The 18,977-nt window shown below is 37.5% G+C and overlaps 1 protein-coding gene across 5 annotated transcripts in view; it reads left to right on the top strand.

Moving 5' to 3' along the window:
- The window catches only part of MTA3 (metastasis associated 1 family member 3), a 126,580-nt gene that overhangs the window by 66,691 nt on the left and 40,912 nt on the right, over positions 1-18,977 (top strand). For all 5 annotated transcript variants that reach the window (XR_013996494.1, XR_013996495.1, XM_081100759.1 and 2 more), the window contains exon 9: positions 13,376-13,564. Coding sequence is in view for 3 of the 5 variants with exons in the window: in XM_081100759.1 (XP_080956885.1) it covers positions 13,376-13,564 (189 nt within the window). In the remaining 2 variants the exon portion in view is untranslated. The remainder of the gene's footprint in view (positions 1-13,375; positions 13,565-18,977) is intronic.

Genomic DNA, 18,977 nt, shown 5'->3' with positions numbered 1-18,977 from the left:
TTGTGGACATGAGAGCATATCTTGGCTATTATGTTCCTTCTAGGCAGGTACTTTCAGATCCTCCAGTGTTTCCATCTCTTGTTTTCTTTAGTATTTAGCAGTCTGGAGGTCACTTTTATATTACATCTAATATCCTAAATTATTTATTACTATAATTGTTAATTTTTTTTTTAGCAGAAGTATACTCAGAGGCTCAGGAAATTCTGTTTTGGTCTGTTTATACAACTGGTTTCAGAGATAGGATTTGGATCTGTTCTTGATTCCTACTGAGGAGTTCTCGCTACCAGATTAGTCTTCTTTTTCATTCTCACTAAAATGGTTTGGATTTAAATATTATTGTTATCTATCTTGGATTAGGCAGCACTGAAGAAAATCTGCAACATTTAAATGCCTTGGTTTCCTGCTTTACCTACTCTAAGTTCAGCTTTACTTGGACTCTTTCTATATGTTGTTCTTGTGTTGAAATTATGTTTTTGGTTCCATGAAATTGACATCTTTTAGAAGTTGCAAAAGCAGGAAGAAATCGCCTTTTGTTATTCAGATGCTATGATCTGCATCTTTAATACTGTTTGCCTAGCTGTGTCAGGCCTTCCACTTTGATGTTAAAATATAAGATCCTGAGGCATTTCTAGAAAAACGAGTGGGACTGGTTAAAAATTGATTATTAATATGTTGATGACGAGTTTTGCTGATTGTTTTCCAAAAAGAACATGTGAAAGGCTAAGTTGTTTTGTGCCTTTAAATGAGAATTGATTTATCATTCAGCTGAATCTGGAGAGTCAAGTTCTTTCTTTTCTTTCAGTGTTTGCAGGCCTGTAAGAGATCAGGTAGTACCTTTCTCCTTCAGGTGACCAGACCTCCCAGTGCAGAGAGGGCAGGGCTGGCGAACTGCAAGAACCTGGGTAGCCTATCAAGTGGTTTTCTTGTGGTTTTTCCTGTGAGGACTGCAGCTGGGCTTTCAGCACTCCTAATCTGATACATCCATTTATCCAAGACAATCAATGTATGCCACTTGTGAAATCACCAGTAATTTTTTAGGAGCAGGTACTTAATCTACCAGCAGATTGCTAGGTCTAACTTTCTCATAGCTAGACTGTGAATTTCAAACACTGCTAGTCTAAGGTATATAATAAGATTTATAATTATTAGAGTATTGAAGCCATGGAGGCTTCATAGATTTCACCCTTGTTTCATTAAAAAGTGAAGTGGAGCCCGGCTCAGTGGATAGAGTGTCGGCCTGGGGACTAAAGGATCCCAGGTTCGATTCCGGTCAAGGGCATGTGCCTTGGTTGCGGGCACATTCCCAGTAGGGGGTGTGCAGGAGGCAGCTGATCGATGTTTCTCTCTCATCGATGTTTCCAACTCTCTATCCCTCTCACTTCCTCTCGGTAAAAAATCAATAAAATATATTTTAAAAAAAAAGTGAAGTGTAACAAAAAAAGAAAGAAAGTAAAGTGTATTTTGTATAATATGCAAAGGAAAAAAATCATCAGTTTACAACAATAACTACATTGACCTTTCCTCCACCCCTTTGAGGAAACAAAATTCCTTAGAACAAAGTAAACCTTGAGGTGGTTAGTAAGTAGTAGTTGGTGGATGTTCTAGCCTGTTACTTCATGTTTGTTGTCTACACCCACATGGCTGGAGGAGGGTGGAGTGCAATGTGCATTGTTAGGGAGGTATGGCTGGGGCAAAGCCTCAGTCTCAGAGAATAGGTAATTGTGTAGACACTGGATTTCTCTTTTGCCTGGGCTCTGAGGACTAAATTTGGAAGGTAGGATACCAGGAAAAGAATTTTTTGAGTTGTTTGGGGCTTAAGCAGTCGTCTAGGATAGACCGTATTAGAGAGAATGGTGAGGTAAGTTATATAAAGATTCACATTTAATTAGTGACAGAATCAGGACTAGAAACTTAGGCCTCCCAGTGCTAAGTCTGATTCTGGGAAAGGTCAGGATGTGTTGATTTAGTAGAGAGGAAATTTTATCCTGAAACCTCTCTAATTCCTATATTATGTGTGATCTTTTAAAAATGCAACTTTAGCCGAAACCGGTTTGGCTCAGTGGATAGAGCGTCGGCCTGTGGACTGAAGGGTCTCAGGTTCGATTCCGGTCAAGGGCATGTACCTGGGTTGCGGGCATATCCCCAGTGGGAGATGTGCAGGAGGCAGCTGATCGATGTTTCTCTCTCATCGTTGTTTCTAACTCTCTGTCTCTCTCCCTTCCTCTCTGTAAAAAATCAATAAAATATATTTAAAAAAATAAAAATAAAAAAAAAATGCAACTTTGATTTTGCTGTTTCCTATCTTATATCCTTTCAGTGGCTTTTGATTGCATTTAGGGTAAAAAACAACAACACCCACACCAGTCAACAAGACTAGGGGATTTTGCCTGGCCTGTTTCTCCAGTCCCTTGCCCACACTTTCCTCTGTGTCCTCTGGGCTCTAGCCAGGCTGTATCCTTCCTTTGGTTCCATGGTTTGCCTCCTGCTACAGGACCTTTGCATGTCCAGTTCCATTTGCCTGAATACTCTCACAGCCCCACCAAGGTAACTCCAGTCTTTTTTAAAATCTTGTCTAATCCATCAGTCTGGGGCAGGCTACTTTGTGATGTGCTCATGCAGAGAACCAACTATGTTCCTCCATGTTAGTTGTTTATAATTAAACACTCATTTTTGTGATTATCTGCTTAATGTCTGTTTTTCGCCTTCCCATTCCCCACATGTCAGCTTGTAATATTCATTAATGTATGATTATATCTGTTTTTCCTCATTGTTGAATCCCTAACAACAAACATAGGTGTTCAGTAAATATTTGACAGGCGGGATACTCACCACTATACTAACAAGGAAGAAGACTTCAGTAAATATTTGAGAATGAACAACTTAATTTCTATTTCTGGGACACATTTAAAAAAAATAGGTCATTGGAGTATATTATTTCTATTTTATTGTTTTAATCTTTTACTGAGTACATCTCATCACTAAGATGAACTATTTGAATTCTAATATTGTATCATCAGAGCTATACATACCATCTGAAGGCCAGGAGTCATACAAAGATTTAAGTAGGAAAAACTTGATTAAAAATTGTAGTAAAATATATACAACATAGCAGTGAAATTCATCACTTTAACCATTTGTAAGTATACTGTTCTCTGGCATTAAGTAGCCACATTATTGTACAGCCAGCCGTTAGCACCAGCCATCTACAGAACTTTTCATTTCCAGCTAAAACTCTATATACATTAAATAGTAACTCCCCATTGCCTGTTCCCTAGCCCTTGGCAGCCGTAATTTTACTTCTTGTCTCTTTGAATTTGACTATTTTAGATACCTCATATAAGTGGAACCATACATTCTTTGCCCTTTCGTGACTTGCTTATTTCACTTAGTTAATGTCATTTAGTTAAGTTTCATCCATTTTGTAGTATGTGTCAGCATTTCTTTCCTTTTTAAGGCTAAATAATAATATTGCACTGTATGTGTGCATCACATTTTGTTTATCCATTCACCCATCAATAAAAACTTGGATTGCTTCTACCTTTGGCTTTTGTGAATAATGGTATGACTTATGCAAATGGATACACTTTTATGATTCTATGGTTTTCCTCCCCTGGAACTGTAGCTTATGATCCATATAGTCTTATGCAAGTGACTTAACCTCCCTGTGTCTGTTTCATCATCTGCAGTGGAAATAGTAATACAACCTATCCACCCTGCTTCAGGGGTTATGGTCTGACAAGAAGAAGTATTATAGACATACCTCTGTAAGTTGCTAATTAGTGTATCCAAGCACATGGAACTTGATGGAACTGGAGTAGCTCTCCAGAACATGCCTTAGGGCTGATTTTCCTGGGACCTGGGTTCTCTGAGGGGCATAGAACTCTCTGTGACATTGGCTGTCCAGACTGGATGGAAGACATCTGATTTATAGCTGTCACAAGTCTTTTCGAGCTTCCATCAACATTCCAGAAGAAATTCGAATCAACAGCTTATATCCTTCGTTTAAGGTAATGTTCACAAACACTGGGCTTTTAGCCTCTTGAAACCCCATTTAAGGCCCTGTTCTCACTGGGAGAGAAAGCGGGCTATGTCGCTATGTCTCAATGCCCTGAACTAAGACCTTTGGCACCCTCTCTCCAGCTTCCAGAAGGGTCTGTCTCTGAGTTACTATGCAGCATCAGCTTGAGGATTAAATGAGATAATGCTTGTAAATAATTTAGAACAGCGTCTGGTGCCATATAAGAGCACAATAAATATTCACAATTAGTTATTAATGTTGAGATGATGATGATGATGATGATGATGACGATGACAATGATGCATTTCCCCCACAATCTTTGTTGAGTCTCATTAATTCTGATTTTGTAGCATTATAAGGGGCTTTGTGGTGCTATTTTTATTGTCATTGTAGATTATCACATTTGAATATGGTTGTTAGGCCATGATTAACCACACATTTTAGTATGATTGTTACAAGAATATCACTCTATAATTTCTCCTTACAACAAGGTATAATTTTTATAGTAAAAATTTTCCCATCAAGAAAAACTTAGAAAAAAGGGGAAGTTGATTTAACCAATAATAATTTCAGTTATCAGATATTAACTCTTTATAAAAATGGTAGCCATCAATCTTGCGAGTGACTCTATTTGTGAGTCCTAGTCAAATCACACTTTTCATTTAGGACCTTGAGGATACTGGAGATTTGAAGAGAGCTTGCAAATCAGTCACATTATTTAAAGAAATTGTACTCAGCAGAATATATAAATCTTTTGGTTAACATTTTAGGCATTAACTTACTAGTACACCAGAAATCTAGTCTTCAAAATGAATATAAAATTGATAAAATGAGAATTCATATAATTTTTTAAAAAGTCAATTTGCTTATGAGTACTATCTCATAAGCAAAGCTGTACAATTAGAACTAATGGACTATCATTGCAGTAAAAAATATGCAACGTGAAATTTTCCTTCTAAATACTTTATTAAGGCAATAATATTCTACATTACACACACTTTTTGTCTGATGATTGTTAAAATGATATTAAATGAGCTTAGAAATGCTGTAAATTGTCCTCAGAGAATTGTTTGTGTGTGTTAAGGTATATTTATCCATCTTTTTCTTTCAAATTTAAGCTTAAATTAGTTTTTCTTTTTGGTATATGTAGCCTTTCACTCTACTTTTTCTCCCATGAATTTAAGAAGCATCAGAAAAATCACTGTAGATCTGAACTATGGAGAAATATAATGAAAATTGTTTGAAGTTCTTTGTCTAGGGTTAGGGTTAAGAGATGTGGATTTATAGGTGTGAGTAAATGAAGGTGTGGGTTTATCGTTTTTAAAACTTATCTTTGTATTTTGAGATAATATAAAATATAAGATTTCCTATATTTCCTTCACCCAGCTCCCCAAATGTTAACATTTGGTACATTTCCTTTATCATTCTCTCTCTCTCTCTCTCTCTCTCTCTCTCTCTCTCTCTCTCTCTCTCTCTCTCTCTCTCTCTCTCTGGATTCGTGCACTGGTGGGGAGCATGGCCTGGTTCGATTACCGGTCAGGGCACATGCCTAGGTTGTGGCCTCAGTCCTCAGTATGGGGGATGCAAGAGGTAGCAGATCAGTTATTCTCTCTCATCACTGATGTTTCTATCTCTCTTCCCCCTTCCTCTCTGAAATCAATCAATCAATCACCCAATAACTGTTGATAAATTTGAAACTTAGGAAAAATCTCTTAGACTGACATAACTGACCAAAATGATCTTAAGTTGGATAAAATCTTATTTTAATTACATCCACAACCCAAATCGAGGAACATTCAATAATAATAATAACAATAACAACAACAATAATAATGGCCTGTACTTTCAAAATACCATGATTATGAAAGACAGAAAGAACAAGGAACTGTTCATTCAGGATTGAAATAAATTGAAGAGATATGACTACTAAATGCAATAAATGATTCTCAAGTAAACCTTAAACCAGAAAAAAAATTTTTCTTTCGTTATAAAGGACATTACTGAGACAACTAGTAAACCTGACTAAAGCCTTTAGATTACATAATGGTACTATAGCAATATTCATTTCCTGAATCTGACTATTGTCCTGTGGTTATAGTATTTATAATCTTAAATATTGATTAAGTAGACTAATAAAATATGTGGGTTAAAAACTGGTCTTAAAAGACTGGAATAAGAATACCAGAGTAAACCCAGAGAAATATAAAACAAAGAAAATAGTAAAGAACAAAAATAAATAGAAAAACACAATACAGAAAATCAAAATCAACTGATTGACTATATATGTATATCAGTTAGCTGTCGTTGAAATAATGCTACATGATACAGGTTGGATTCCTGGGAAACAGACCTTGAGATAGAGATTTGCATGCAGGAAATTTATTAGGGAGGACCCCTGGGATAAGTACTTGGCAGGATTGACTAGAGGGAGAAGGTGGACCATATGGTGCATTCTGAATGAAGGCCTCAGGTGACTCCATGGGTTGCTCTGAAGAGTTGTCCCAAATCAGTGTGGAAGGCTGGGCCTTGACACTCCTGAGTCATTGGTGGCAGGCTGCCCTAAGAAGAGAGCATGGCCTTGGGTGATGAATCTTTCTTAAATTGAGATTATTTCAAAGAGGATCAACAGCTGAGGGCTGTCTGTTCACAGCACTTTTAGCACTGGCTAAATAAGTTCTTTATTTTCAGAGGGAAAACACAGTACAGTGGGGCCTTGACTTACGAGTTTAATTCATTCCATGACAGAGCTCGTAACTCAAATCACTCGTATGTTAAATCAAAAGTGAATGAGTGAGACACGTGATACTGGGCTGATGTGGCGTTCACTGTGACGTTCACTGCGCCAACTAGCGGTGGGGTATCTGAAGCTGGCTCATAACCCAAATTTTAGCTCGCAACTCAAAGCAAAAAATCGGCCGAGACATGGCTCGTATCTCGAAAAACTCGTTAGTCGGGACACTCGTAAGTCAAGGCCCCACTGTATTCATTATACTGTCCAGAGTCTGTCCAGAATTTCAGTGGCTTATAACAACAAGCATTGATTTTTTTTGTACGCTCTTTGTCTAGGATTCTGCTGAACTAGACTGGGCTGATATAGGTGCCACGCTACAGGTTGTGACCAGATCTCCTTCATGTGTCTCTTCTGTTGACAAAAGTCAGTAGCACAAGAGGGCAAGTCCAAATGCAAAAACATTCAGGGCTCTGTTAACTCACATGTCTAAACATCCTATTGGCCAGTCAAGTCACATGTCCAGGTCCAACATTAATGGAGTAGAAGAATACCCTTCTATGGAGGTCCAGGGGAGAAAGTGAATATTTGCTAAAGAATAACCCAGTCTCCCATAGTGCGATTCTGCTTAATGAACAAAAGATGAGAATTTCACTGCCAGGATTTAATTGTCAGTCTTTCTCTTAAAATATTTCTATTTGTCATCTCCATCTGTTATGAATGAGATGAAATGTGACAACACCTTCAGTGCTATTTGGCAAAGAAAACAGCTTGTTCTTATGATTTTTAAAATTTATATTTGAATGGATCTTGTATGTTATTTGTAAAGCTATTGAAAAGATGACAACTTTGTATTTATCTGGAGGAAAGACTCAGTTTTTTATGTTTAGTTTTTAAGTTCTTTTATTTTAAACTAAGCTATATATACAGTTAAGCGTATTAAGTATCCTATATTTTAAATACACTGCTTATACATTTTTACATATATATACATGTAAGCACCACCCAGGTCTAGATTAAAAAACAAAACAAAAAAAACCATCCTGAATCCCAAAAAGGTTTCTCATGCCCCTCTCCTATCAGTGTCCCCCGCTTCCCTTCTGAGGTAACAACTGTCAGACTTATCTCACCATCAATTGTTACTTTTCTCAAAGTCCATATAAATGGAATCAGCCAGTATGTTCTCTAGTATGTATGTCTAGCTTTTTGTTATCTTACTGATAAACCATAGTCATTGGTTATATGTCAAACTCCAATCTTTTTTAGCTTCTGTGAATCTCTACTAATGGGTGTTGTCTCTTCTATTATAGAAAGTGTCTTCCATGTTTTACTGATACATTTTCAGGGTAACATTAGACAATAAAAGTCTATTCAAAAGAAACTGCTATGCTGGAGGGGAGGGTCTGGAGTAGAGGGGGTTGATGGGAAAAAAAAGGGGGGGGACACTTGTAATACTTTCAACAATAAAGATAAATTTATAAAAAGAAACAAGAAACTGCTATCTATGCTAGAAAGATGGAGTTAATAATAGGAGCTCCAAGCAAATAATGTGATCTGGTTTCCTTTGTGAAGTTAGTTATCGATTTCAACAGAATTGTTCCCTAGGAATTCCACAGTGCATGTGCCTGATGGGAATGTTTATTTTGTACATATAGTGATTATTACTGCACTCTCTTCTAGGCTATGGAATAAATGTGGGCTTTGGAGGTTTCATAGCTCCTGGTAAGCCATGAGTCTGCCCCATTCTTTCCATTTGAGTTGTGGCACAATACAGGAGCTAGTCTTCCAAAGGCAAATGCTTACTTCGCTGTTCAGTAACACACACACTCTGTAATCACTTGAGATTTTGGTCATAACAACTTATAAAGGTTGAGAAAGTACTTTGGTTCTTTGAAGTCTTATTAGATAATAGCTCATTATCAATTTTAAGAGTGACTATAAGAAGAGTATTTTCATTCATCTAATGTAAACAAAAGACAGAAAATCCATTTATGCTTTGAGTGGTTAGTATAATATCAGTTGAGAAAAACTCATTTAATTCTGTCACTTCTGGTTTCATAGCACTCGTTAATTATAAAAATTACTTCTACCTCCTAAGGAATCTCAGCAACATAGTTAATTTGTATAATTATTGATTTTGAGTACCATTTAATCTTTTTTAGTTTTGTTGTTCATTATAAATACTAGACGCCCAGTGCACGAAATCTGTGCACTGGGGTGGGGGGGGGGGTGGTTGTCTCTCAGCCCAGCCTGTGCCTTCTTGCAGTCTGGGAGCCCTCAGGGGATGTCTGACAGATGGCTCCTTAGTGCTGCCATGGATGCGGGAGAGGCTCCTACCACCGCTGCTGCGCTCACCAGCCATGAGCCCGGCTTCTGGCTGAGCAGAGCTCCTCCTGTGGGAGCACACTGACCACCAGGGGACAGCTCCTGCGTTGAGCGTCTGCCCCCTGGTGGTCAGTGTGCATCATGGCGACTGGTCATTCCGCCCTTCAATCGATTTGCATATTAGCCTTTTATTATATAGGAGTTTTAAAAATAATCATTAATGGCCCTGGCTGGGTGGTTTGTTTGGTTGGATCGTCGTCCCTTCTTGGTTGGATCATTATCCTTTAAACAAAAAGGTTGAAGGTTTGATTCCCAGTCAGGAACATATCTAGGTTGAGGTTCCGTTCCTGGTGGTGGCCGTATGGGAGACAACCAATCGATGTGTCGTTGTCAAATTGACCTCTCTCTCTCTCTCTCTCTCTCCCCCCCCCCCCCCACCTCCCCACTTCCTTTCTCTAAACATATCCTCTGGTGAGGATTAAAAAAATAACAATCATTTATGAAAATACATTATTAATTGAAGGGATCAATAAGTGCTATTGAACTTTCTTTTCATTTTCATAAGTCATATATCCAGAAACAATAATCATTTAGTTTCATGGATGCTGGAGTTTGAGGAGCACAAGAAAAAAATAAAAATTAATTCTAACATTTTTTGTAAGCCCTGCTACAGAAGAATGAGAAGAAATTTACTTAAAAGTTGAGGTTATTATTCTACGATTGTGACACATATAGCAAAAGACTATACATGGTCAGCGGTCTTAGCTGTGATTATAACTAGGAAATTGATGGTTTCAGGCGTACATCATAGTGATTAGATATGTATATAATTTATGAAGTGATCCCCCCAATAAGTCTAGTACCCACCTGGTACCAAACACAGTTATTACAATATTATTGACTGTATTCCCTATGCTATACTTTACATCCACATGACTATTTCATAACTACCAATTTGTACTTCTTAATCCCTTCACCTTTTCACCCACCTCCCCCAAACCTCCACATACCTGGCAACTATCAGTTTGTTCTCTGTATCTATGAGTTTGTTTCTGTTTTGTTCATTTATTTTTTTAGATTTCACATATAAGTGAAATCATATGGTATTTGTTCTTATTTGCCTTAACTTCACTTAGCATAATACTCTCTAGGTCCATCCATCTTGTCATAAATGGTAAGATTTCATTCTTTTTTTCTGTCTGAGTAATATTCTATTAAATATATGTACCGCATCTTCTCTCTCTCTCTCTCTCTCTTTTTTTTAAAAATATATTTTATTGATTTTTACAGAGAGGAAGGGACAGGGATAGAGAGTTAGAAACATCGATGAGAGAGAAACATCGACCAGCTGCCTCCTGCACACACCCCACTGGGGATGCGCCCGCAACCAAGGCACATGCCCCTGACCAGAATCGAACCTGGGACCCTTCAGTCCGCAGGCCGACGCTCCATCCACTGAGCCAAACCAGCCAGGGCCTCTCTCTCTTTTAAAAACAAAAAACAAAAAACTTTTTATTGATTATTAGAGAGCGAGGAAAGGAAGAGGGATAGAGAGATAGAAACATCAATGAGAGAGAAACATTGATCAGCTAGCTCCTGTGCCTACCCTACTGGGGATTGAGCCCACAACTCAGGCATGTATCCTGATTGGAATCAAACTAGTGACCTCTTGGTTCATGGGTTGATTCTCAACCACTGAGCCATATTGTCTGGGCATGTACCACATCTTTTCCAGTTGTCCATTGATGACTTGTGCTGCTTACATATTTTGGCTATTGTAAATAATGCTGCAATGAACATAGGGATGCATATATATTTTTGAATTGGTGTTTTGGATTTCTTCAGATAAATATCCAGAAGTGAAATAGCTGGGTCATAAGTTTGTCCTATTTTTAATTTTTTTAGGAGCCTTCATACTGTTTTCCGAAATAGCCGTGTGAATGACATTCCCACAAACAGTGCACGAGGATTCCCTTTTCTCCACATCCTAGCCAACACTTGTTATTTGTTGAATTATTGATAATAGTCATTCTAACAGGTGTGAGGTGATATTTCATTCTGATTTTAATTTGCATTTCTCTGATGATTAGTGACATCAAGCAGGTTTTCATATTCCTATTGATCATCTGTATGTCCTTTTTGGAGAAATGTCTATTGAGGTCCTCTGTCCAGTTTTTTAATTGGATTGTTGTTGTTTTGGGTATTGAGTTTTTTGAATTCTCTATAATTTTGGATATTAACCCGTTACCAGATGTATCATGGGTGAATATGTTCTCCTATTCAGTGGGTTGTCTTTTCATTTTGTTGGTGGTTTCCTTTGCTGTGCAAAAACTTTTTATTTGACATAGTCCCATTTGTTTATTTTTTTCTTTTTTTTCCTTTGCCCAAGGAAATATATCAGAAAAAAATATTACTAAGAGAAATGTCAGAGATTTTACTGCCTCTGTTTTCTTGTAGGATTTTTATGGTATTGAGTCTTACATTCAAGTCTTTAATCCATTTTGAGTTTATTCTTGTATATGGTGTAAGAAGGTGGTTTCTAGTTTAATTTTTTCACATGTATCTGTCCACTTTTCCCAACACCATTTATTGAATAGACTGTCTTGATTCCATTGTATGTTATTGCCGCCTTTATAAAATATTAATTGATTAAATAATTATGTCTGGCTTTTTATTCTGTTCCATTGATCTGTCTTTTATGCCCGAATCATGCTGTTTTGATTATATGTAGCCTTGTAGTGTAGTTTGATATGAGGTAGTGTGATTTCTCCAACTTTGTTCATTTTTATCAAGATTGATGTGGCTATCCAGGATCTTTTGTGGTTCCATATACAATTTTGGATTATTTGTTCTAGTTCTGTGACTATGTCATTGGTATTTTGATAGGAATTGCGTTGAATTTATTAATTGCTTGGGTAAGTATGGTCATTTTAACAATGTTAATTCTTCCAGTGCATGAGCACAGTATATGCTTCCACTTATTTGTATGTTCTTCAGTTTCTTTCTTCAGTGTCTTATAATTTTCTGAGTACAGATATTTCATGTAAAAAAAAAAAGGTGCAAGACTTGGCTTTCATGTGTCAGAAAGTTAAAACAGAACTAGTTCTTAACTTGACAAGATTTGATCACCTTGTCTGCCAAACCTTCACCACACCTACATGCTTATCCAGAAGTAGAACCAGTTGTCCTATTTTGCAGTTTTCCTGTATACAAATGGGCATACATGTTATAGATAAATTTCTTTCTCGCCAGTAAAAATACCACCAAGTTTTTCAAAACTTAAAAGTTTGGAACCTAGTTTATTCTCTCCTGATGGGAGGAAAATGTTACACTCAAGGTACTTTTGCAAAAAGCCACTTTTATTATTGTAATCTATCTTTTCTCCTTTCAAATTATTCTTCAAATCACTCCTCCTTGAAATTTATAGGAAACCCCCACCAACCTCACCAACCTAGCTGTTCCAAGCCCTGCCTGGTCATTCTTGGTCTTAAAAATGTCAACCAAGTTAATTTTTAACATGGATAGGTAATTTTGTTTGGTTTGTTTTATACAGATGTGTAATTTTGTTTTGTCTTACTACCATTCATTCTCAGTTCCATTTATTTTTTTCTATTTCTCCTTTCTTAGTACATCATTTTCTTAATCCAATCTGAGAAATTTTTTTCTCACTCTCTGACACATGATGTTTTTTCCCTCCTTGATATATTTTTTATTGATTTCAGAGAGAGGTAGAAACATCAATGGTGAAAGAGAATCATTGATCAGCTGCCTCCTGCACATCCCACACTGGGGATAGAACCTGCATGCCGGGCATGTGCCCTGACTGGGAATCAAACCGTGAACTCCTGGTTCATACGTAGACGCTCAACCACTGAGCCATGCTGGCCGGGCAACATGATCTATTTTTTAGGATCTTGTTCAGGAAGGCTGTGCCAGCCTTCTATAGTAGCTGAAGTGACTTTAGCATTTTTAACAGAAAGAATGATGAAACATACAGGTTTCCAATTTAATGCCTGGAGGTCCTGGATATCCATAGTTAGGTTGCTATAACGAATGAATCATTTAAAAAAAATACACACCTTAAAAGGCAAAAATCAACATTTTCTTAAAGCAGTAAATGATATTTTAAATAATTGTTAAGTAATCTGTTATTCAAATTTTTCTTTAAGTTTGTGAGAAAATAACTACCTCAGTATATGGTTGTTAATTAACTGCATTATGCACTTGAGTATCTGTTCTTAAATAATCTAGGACATTTGCATTTATGGCTGATCTTTTCTCTCCATTTTGTTTGTTTTCTTTAGTTTCATGCTATGGATACATTATATAGACACAGCTATGACTTGAGCAGTGCAATAAGCGTCTTAGTGCCACTTGGAGGACCTGTTTTATGCAGAGATGAAATGGAAGAATGGTCAGCCTCTGAAGCTACTTTATTTGAAGAGGCACTGGAAAAATATGGCAAAGACTTCAATGATATACGTCAAGACTTTGTAAGTAGAAAATTGTGAATGATATAAAACGTTGAGGTTGGGGATATTTTGTTTGTTTTAGAAATCTGTGGCTTAGTAATTTTTATCTGCTCAACATAGAATGAAGGCCAGTATTATAAAGGGAGAAATTGACATTTATTCTCAGAATTAATTGTGAATAAGACCCAGGGCCAGGAGGCCTTGACTTCTTGCTATAAACCTTGGCAGTATGAATTCATCCTCTTCACCTTTCTGAGGTCTAAGTTTAAAATATGGACAGATTGTCTAACCATTTGCAGTAAATATATCTAATATATCTAATTCCTGCCTCTTAAGCTCGTTGCCCTCCTTTAGACCTTCAGTGTTTTTCTAGTTGTCTAATGGTTGAGCCTAAAATTTTGATGTGGACTTTTAATGTGGAAATAACCTGTAAAGCAGTTTAGGAGAATTTGCTTTATAGGCTTTCTATCTTTGACTCCTCTTAATGATATGCAGTATCTAATTTGCCTTTTAAATATTAGATAGTCTTTCCTCCTATTATGAACTTCCTTTTGTCTTTGTGGAATTGCTCTAATTAAGTTTATACTCACTTTGAAATGGAGAAATTTCCATTTGAGAAGTCTATAAATAGATTTCTATAGCAGCTATTCTTTATAAAAAATTATGAAAATAGAATATTTATAGACTATGAAGTATTTGATGCAAGTTAATATCCTGCCTTTTATGTTGTTGAATTTTTGTTTGAATTATTCCTGAAAAAAATTATTACTATCAATATGGATACATTAAATTCCAAACATGATAATTAATTAATTAGTGTCACTAACATTTGTTCTTCTGGCAAAACTTCACTCATACCCAGATTGTTATATGTCATGATTTCAATTTATAGGAGGTGCAGGTGAGGATTTAAAATGCATTGGTGGCATTTAGCTTCAGATGGTCAGAATAACGCACCAATGTGATGTTATTACTATGATATATTAATGTACCATACCACTAAATAGAAACCACAAAAAAAAGGCCCCTAAAGTACAAAATCCACAGGTCTGACAAAGGAATGGAGGGAGAAACATTAAAGTGAAACTACTTTCCCTGCACTGAGTGTGACATGCTCATTTTATGTTCTAGTAATTCTTCTGGACCCATTTCAATTCAACAAATGTCTGTTGAGCACCTGCAGCATGCCAGGCCTTCAGGTAGCCACTAGGCATGCAACAGAAACATAACGTTACTTCAGGGAATTAGTTCACAGTCAACATCAAGTGATTGAAGCACATACACCAATTAATATAAAATGTAGTTATTTCTGTCAGCAGTATCAACAAGTATTATGGGGTATTGGGAAGGGAACTATCAGTTGTGCCAGTCAAATCAGAAATGGCTCCACAGAGTTATCTGGCATTTCAGCTGGATCTCTTACGGTAAAGGGAGAAAACAGCAAATTGAAAGGTATCCATGAGGTATGAAACTTGCACTCCCAGGCACCTAACACAGGACTAGGAAGTAACTCTCTGAAGAGTAGCTTGGTGCAATATACTCAGACACAGAGGCTGACATTGATATGAGATAAAAGAACTGTATGAAAATGAGTGTGACAGTAATAATGCTGTTAGATGGTTTTTGTTACCTTTAAGATCTAATAAAATTCTTGTAAATTCGCATTGTGGTATATATTAGTTTTTGCTGAGGGTAGTTAGATTGCTTGTTGATTCGCCAGTCACATTAGGTTTGTAGTATTTTGGAGACTGAAATTTTCCACCAGTGTCAAAAACCTTAAAGAATATATGATACCAGGAGGCTGACTGCCCAAAGGGTTTAAGTTTTCGTGTAGTTGGGAGTGTTTTTAAACTAATTAATCACCTCCATCCCCTAATACTAGTAAAAGTAATACATAAACCTGAAGACCATATATGACAAGCCCACAACTAATATCATATGCGGTGGTGAAAGATAGGTACATGAAAAGTACTCAACACCACTAATCATTAGGGAAATACAAATCAAAACGACAATGAAATATCACCTCATACCTGTTAAGACAAGTAATATAAAAAAGACAAGAGATAACAAGTGTTGGCGAGAATGTAAAAAAGGCTTGGCATTAATTATTCATTAAATGTTTGATGGAATTCATCAGCAAAGACATCTGGTCCTAGGATTTTCTTTGATCAGAGGTTTTTTTTTTTTTGTTTGTTTGTTTTTTAATATATTTTATTGATTTTTTACAGAGAGGAAGGGAGAGAGATAGAGAGTTAGAAACATCGATCAGCTGCCTCCTGCACATCTCCTACTGGGGATGTGCCCGCAACCCAGGTACATGCCCTTGACCGGAATCGAACCTGGGACCTTTCAGTCCGCAGGCCGACGCTCTATCCACTGAGCCAAACCGGTTCCGGCTTGATCAGAGGTTTTTGATCCCTGATTAGCTCTCCTTCTTAGTTATAATTTATTCCGATTTTCTATTTCTTCACGATTCAGTCTGGGTAGGTTTTATGTTTCTAGGAATTTATCCATTTTTTCTAGGTTATCTAATTTGTTGGCATATATTTGTTCATAATAGTCTCTTAACATAAGCCTTTGTATTTGGGTCTTCTTTTTTTTTCTTAGTCTAGCTAAAAGTTTTGTTAGTTTTGTTTTATCTTTTCTAAAAAATAGCCCCTAGTTACATTGATCTTTTCTATTTTTATAGTTTTCACTTCATTTACTTCTGCTCTGATCTTTGTTATTTCCTTCCTTCTGCTAATTGGATCCACTCTCTTCCCCCCCTCTCCCCCCCGCCCCCCCCCTAATTCCTAATGACCTGTCTTTTAGTTCACACATTCTGTTTTTCTGCTTAATCAAGTCTGTTGTTGATGTTCTATATCAGTGATGGTGAACCTTTTGAGCTCGGTGTGTCAGCATTTTAAAAAACCCTAACTTAACTCTGGTGCTGTGTCACATATAGAAATTTTTTGATATTCGCTACCATAGTAAAACCAAGATTTATATTTTTGATATTTATTTTATATATTTAAATGCCATTTAACAAAGAAAAATTTAAAAAGTGAGTTCTCTTGTCACCTCTGACACGCGTGTCATAGGTTCGCCATCACTGTTCTATATTGTATTTTTTATTTAATTAATTGTATTTTTCAGCTTTAGAATTTGTTAGGTTCCTTTTCATTATTCTGTCTTTGTTGGACTCATTTTGTTTGTATATTGTTTTACTGATTTTACTGCATTGTCTTTCTGTACTTTCTTGTAACTTATTGAACTTCCTTAATGCAATGTTTTTTAAATTCTCTTTCAGGCAGGTAGTAGATACCCAGGTCTTTGGGGTCAGTAACTAGAAAATATTGTGTTTCTTTGGTGCCATGTTTCCTTAGCTTTTCATGTTTCTCACGGGCTTGTGTTGATGTCTGTGGATGTGATAGAGCAGTCACCTCTTCCATAGTTTACAGATGCTTTTGGTGGGGAAAGGCCTTCACCAGCAGGTGGTGCAAGGACACTGGCTTATTGGGGCCTTCTGTTTCCAGCTCCCAGGTAGGTCAGGTGGCATAGACACATTCAGCTCCATCAGCTGAAGTCAATGTTGCTAAAGATTGCAAGGGTCCTCCATGGTGCAGTGGTAGTGAGGACTGTTACACTCTTCAGTGACAACGGCTGCTGGGGAACTTCCTGATCATAGCCAAGGGATCCCTCTTGGCAATGGGTCTGGCTTTGGAGGGACCTGTGGTGGTATTCGTGTGAGGCATGGACATACTTGGATCCGTCATGGAGCCAGGAGTGGATCATGTATGCTTCTTGAGTGGCTGAGTGTAGGGTCTAGGCTGCTGGCCAGTTTCCATGGCTCTGGTACCTGAGATGTGTGCACATGTGGAACAGCTGTGGAGCTGAGGTCTGAAGCACAGGTACATGTGGAGCAGCCAGGACTTTGGGGTCCAGGGTATGCACAGAGTTGGAGGTAGGGGCTGGCAGCCCTGTTCCAGGGGGCACAGCAATGTCTTCTGGGAGTGACCCAGCAGCATCTCCTAGCGGCAGCAATAGCTATTGGTTACCTCAGTGTCAAAAGGTGCTAGCTTTCTCTGCAGAGCAGGCTGCTGTGGTCCATGCCAGCATACACTGCAGAGCCCTGTGCTGGGAAAGCTGCAGGAATTCTGTCCTGAGGGCTGTATGAGTGGCAAAGGCTGCCGGGCCCTCTGTAGAGCAGGTCACTGGGGACCCCAGTGGCACACACCTCATGGCTTATATTGATAGCCTCCACCCTTCTTCTTGGTTCTTAGCCATTTTAAGATGTCTCAGCGAAGCCGTCTCCACAGTGATCCTTTCTGTGTGGTAATTCATTAATTGCTCTACTGTGTTGCTATAGGTTCTTAATTTGAGTCTTGTGCCCTCCCAGGGCTATTTTTGTTTGTTGATATCAGTCTATTTACTGATTGGTGGTGGTGGTTTTTTTTTTGTGTGTGTGTGTGTGTGTGTGTGTGTGTGTGTGTTAGGGGCAGACCAAGACTGGTAGCTCCTATTCCTCTGTCTTGTTCCCATCCACTTTAAGTTGTCTAGTTTACTGTCATAAGGTTGTTCATAATAGTCCTATTACCCTTTTATAAGGCCTTATATGGACACATGTGCTAATGTTTCCTCTCACACTCCTGATGCTGATGATTTAGCTCTTCTCTCTTTTTCCTTCATCAGTCTGGCCTTAAGGCTTTCTCAGTTTTATTGATCTTTGCAAAGAACCAGCTTTTGGTTTGATTGACTTTCTGTTTCATTAACTTCTGCTTTTATGTTAATTATTTCCTTCCTTCAGCTTGCTTTGGACTAATGTGCTTTGTCTTTTCCTAGTGTCTTTTTTTTTTTTTTAAATATAGTTTATTGATTTTTTTACGGAGAGGAAGGGAGAGAGAGAGAGAGTTAGAAACATCGATGAGAGAGAAACATCGATCAGCTGCCTCCTGCACATCTCCTACTGGGGATATGCCCGCAACCCAGGTACATGCCCTTGACCGGAATCGAACCTGGGACCTTTCTGTCCGCAGGCCGACGCTCTATCCACTGAGCCAAACCGGTTTCAGCTCCTAGTGTCTTTTTAAGGTTGAATCTTAAATCATTTATTTGAAACATTTCTTGTAATGCAATCATTTATTGGTAGCATATGTTTGGCTAGTAATGATTTATTTCAGCTTTGCCTGAAAAAGATACTTCCTCTAAAAAGATATTTCATTCTTTCTAGAATTCATTTATTTTCTTTTTCAATACCCTAAAGATGTTTATTTGGCTTATTCAGTTTCTGATGAGAAAGTTCCTCTGTATGTAAATGTTTCTTTTTCTTTGTGTTCAAGATTTTTCTTTACTCTCGGTTTTCAGTAGCTACTACATTTTGCCTGGGTGTGTTTTTCTTTGTAATCATTCTACCTGTAGTTCACTTAGTTTCCTAGAGCTGAGATTTTCTGTT

Source organism: Myotis nattereri (genome assembly GCF_964212035.1).
Source record: "Myotis nattereri genome assembly, chromosome: 10".
NCBI lineage: Eukaryota > Metazoa > Chordata > Mammalia > Chiroptera > Vespertilionidae > Myotis > Myotis nattereri.
The sequence above is the reverse complement of the archived record's forward strand: the minus strand, read 5'-3'. Positions and strand labels throughout refer to the sequence as shown.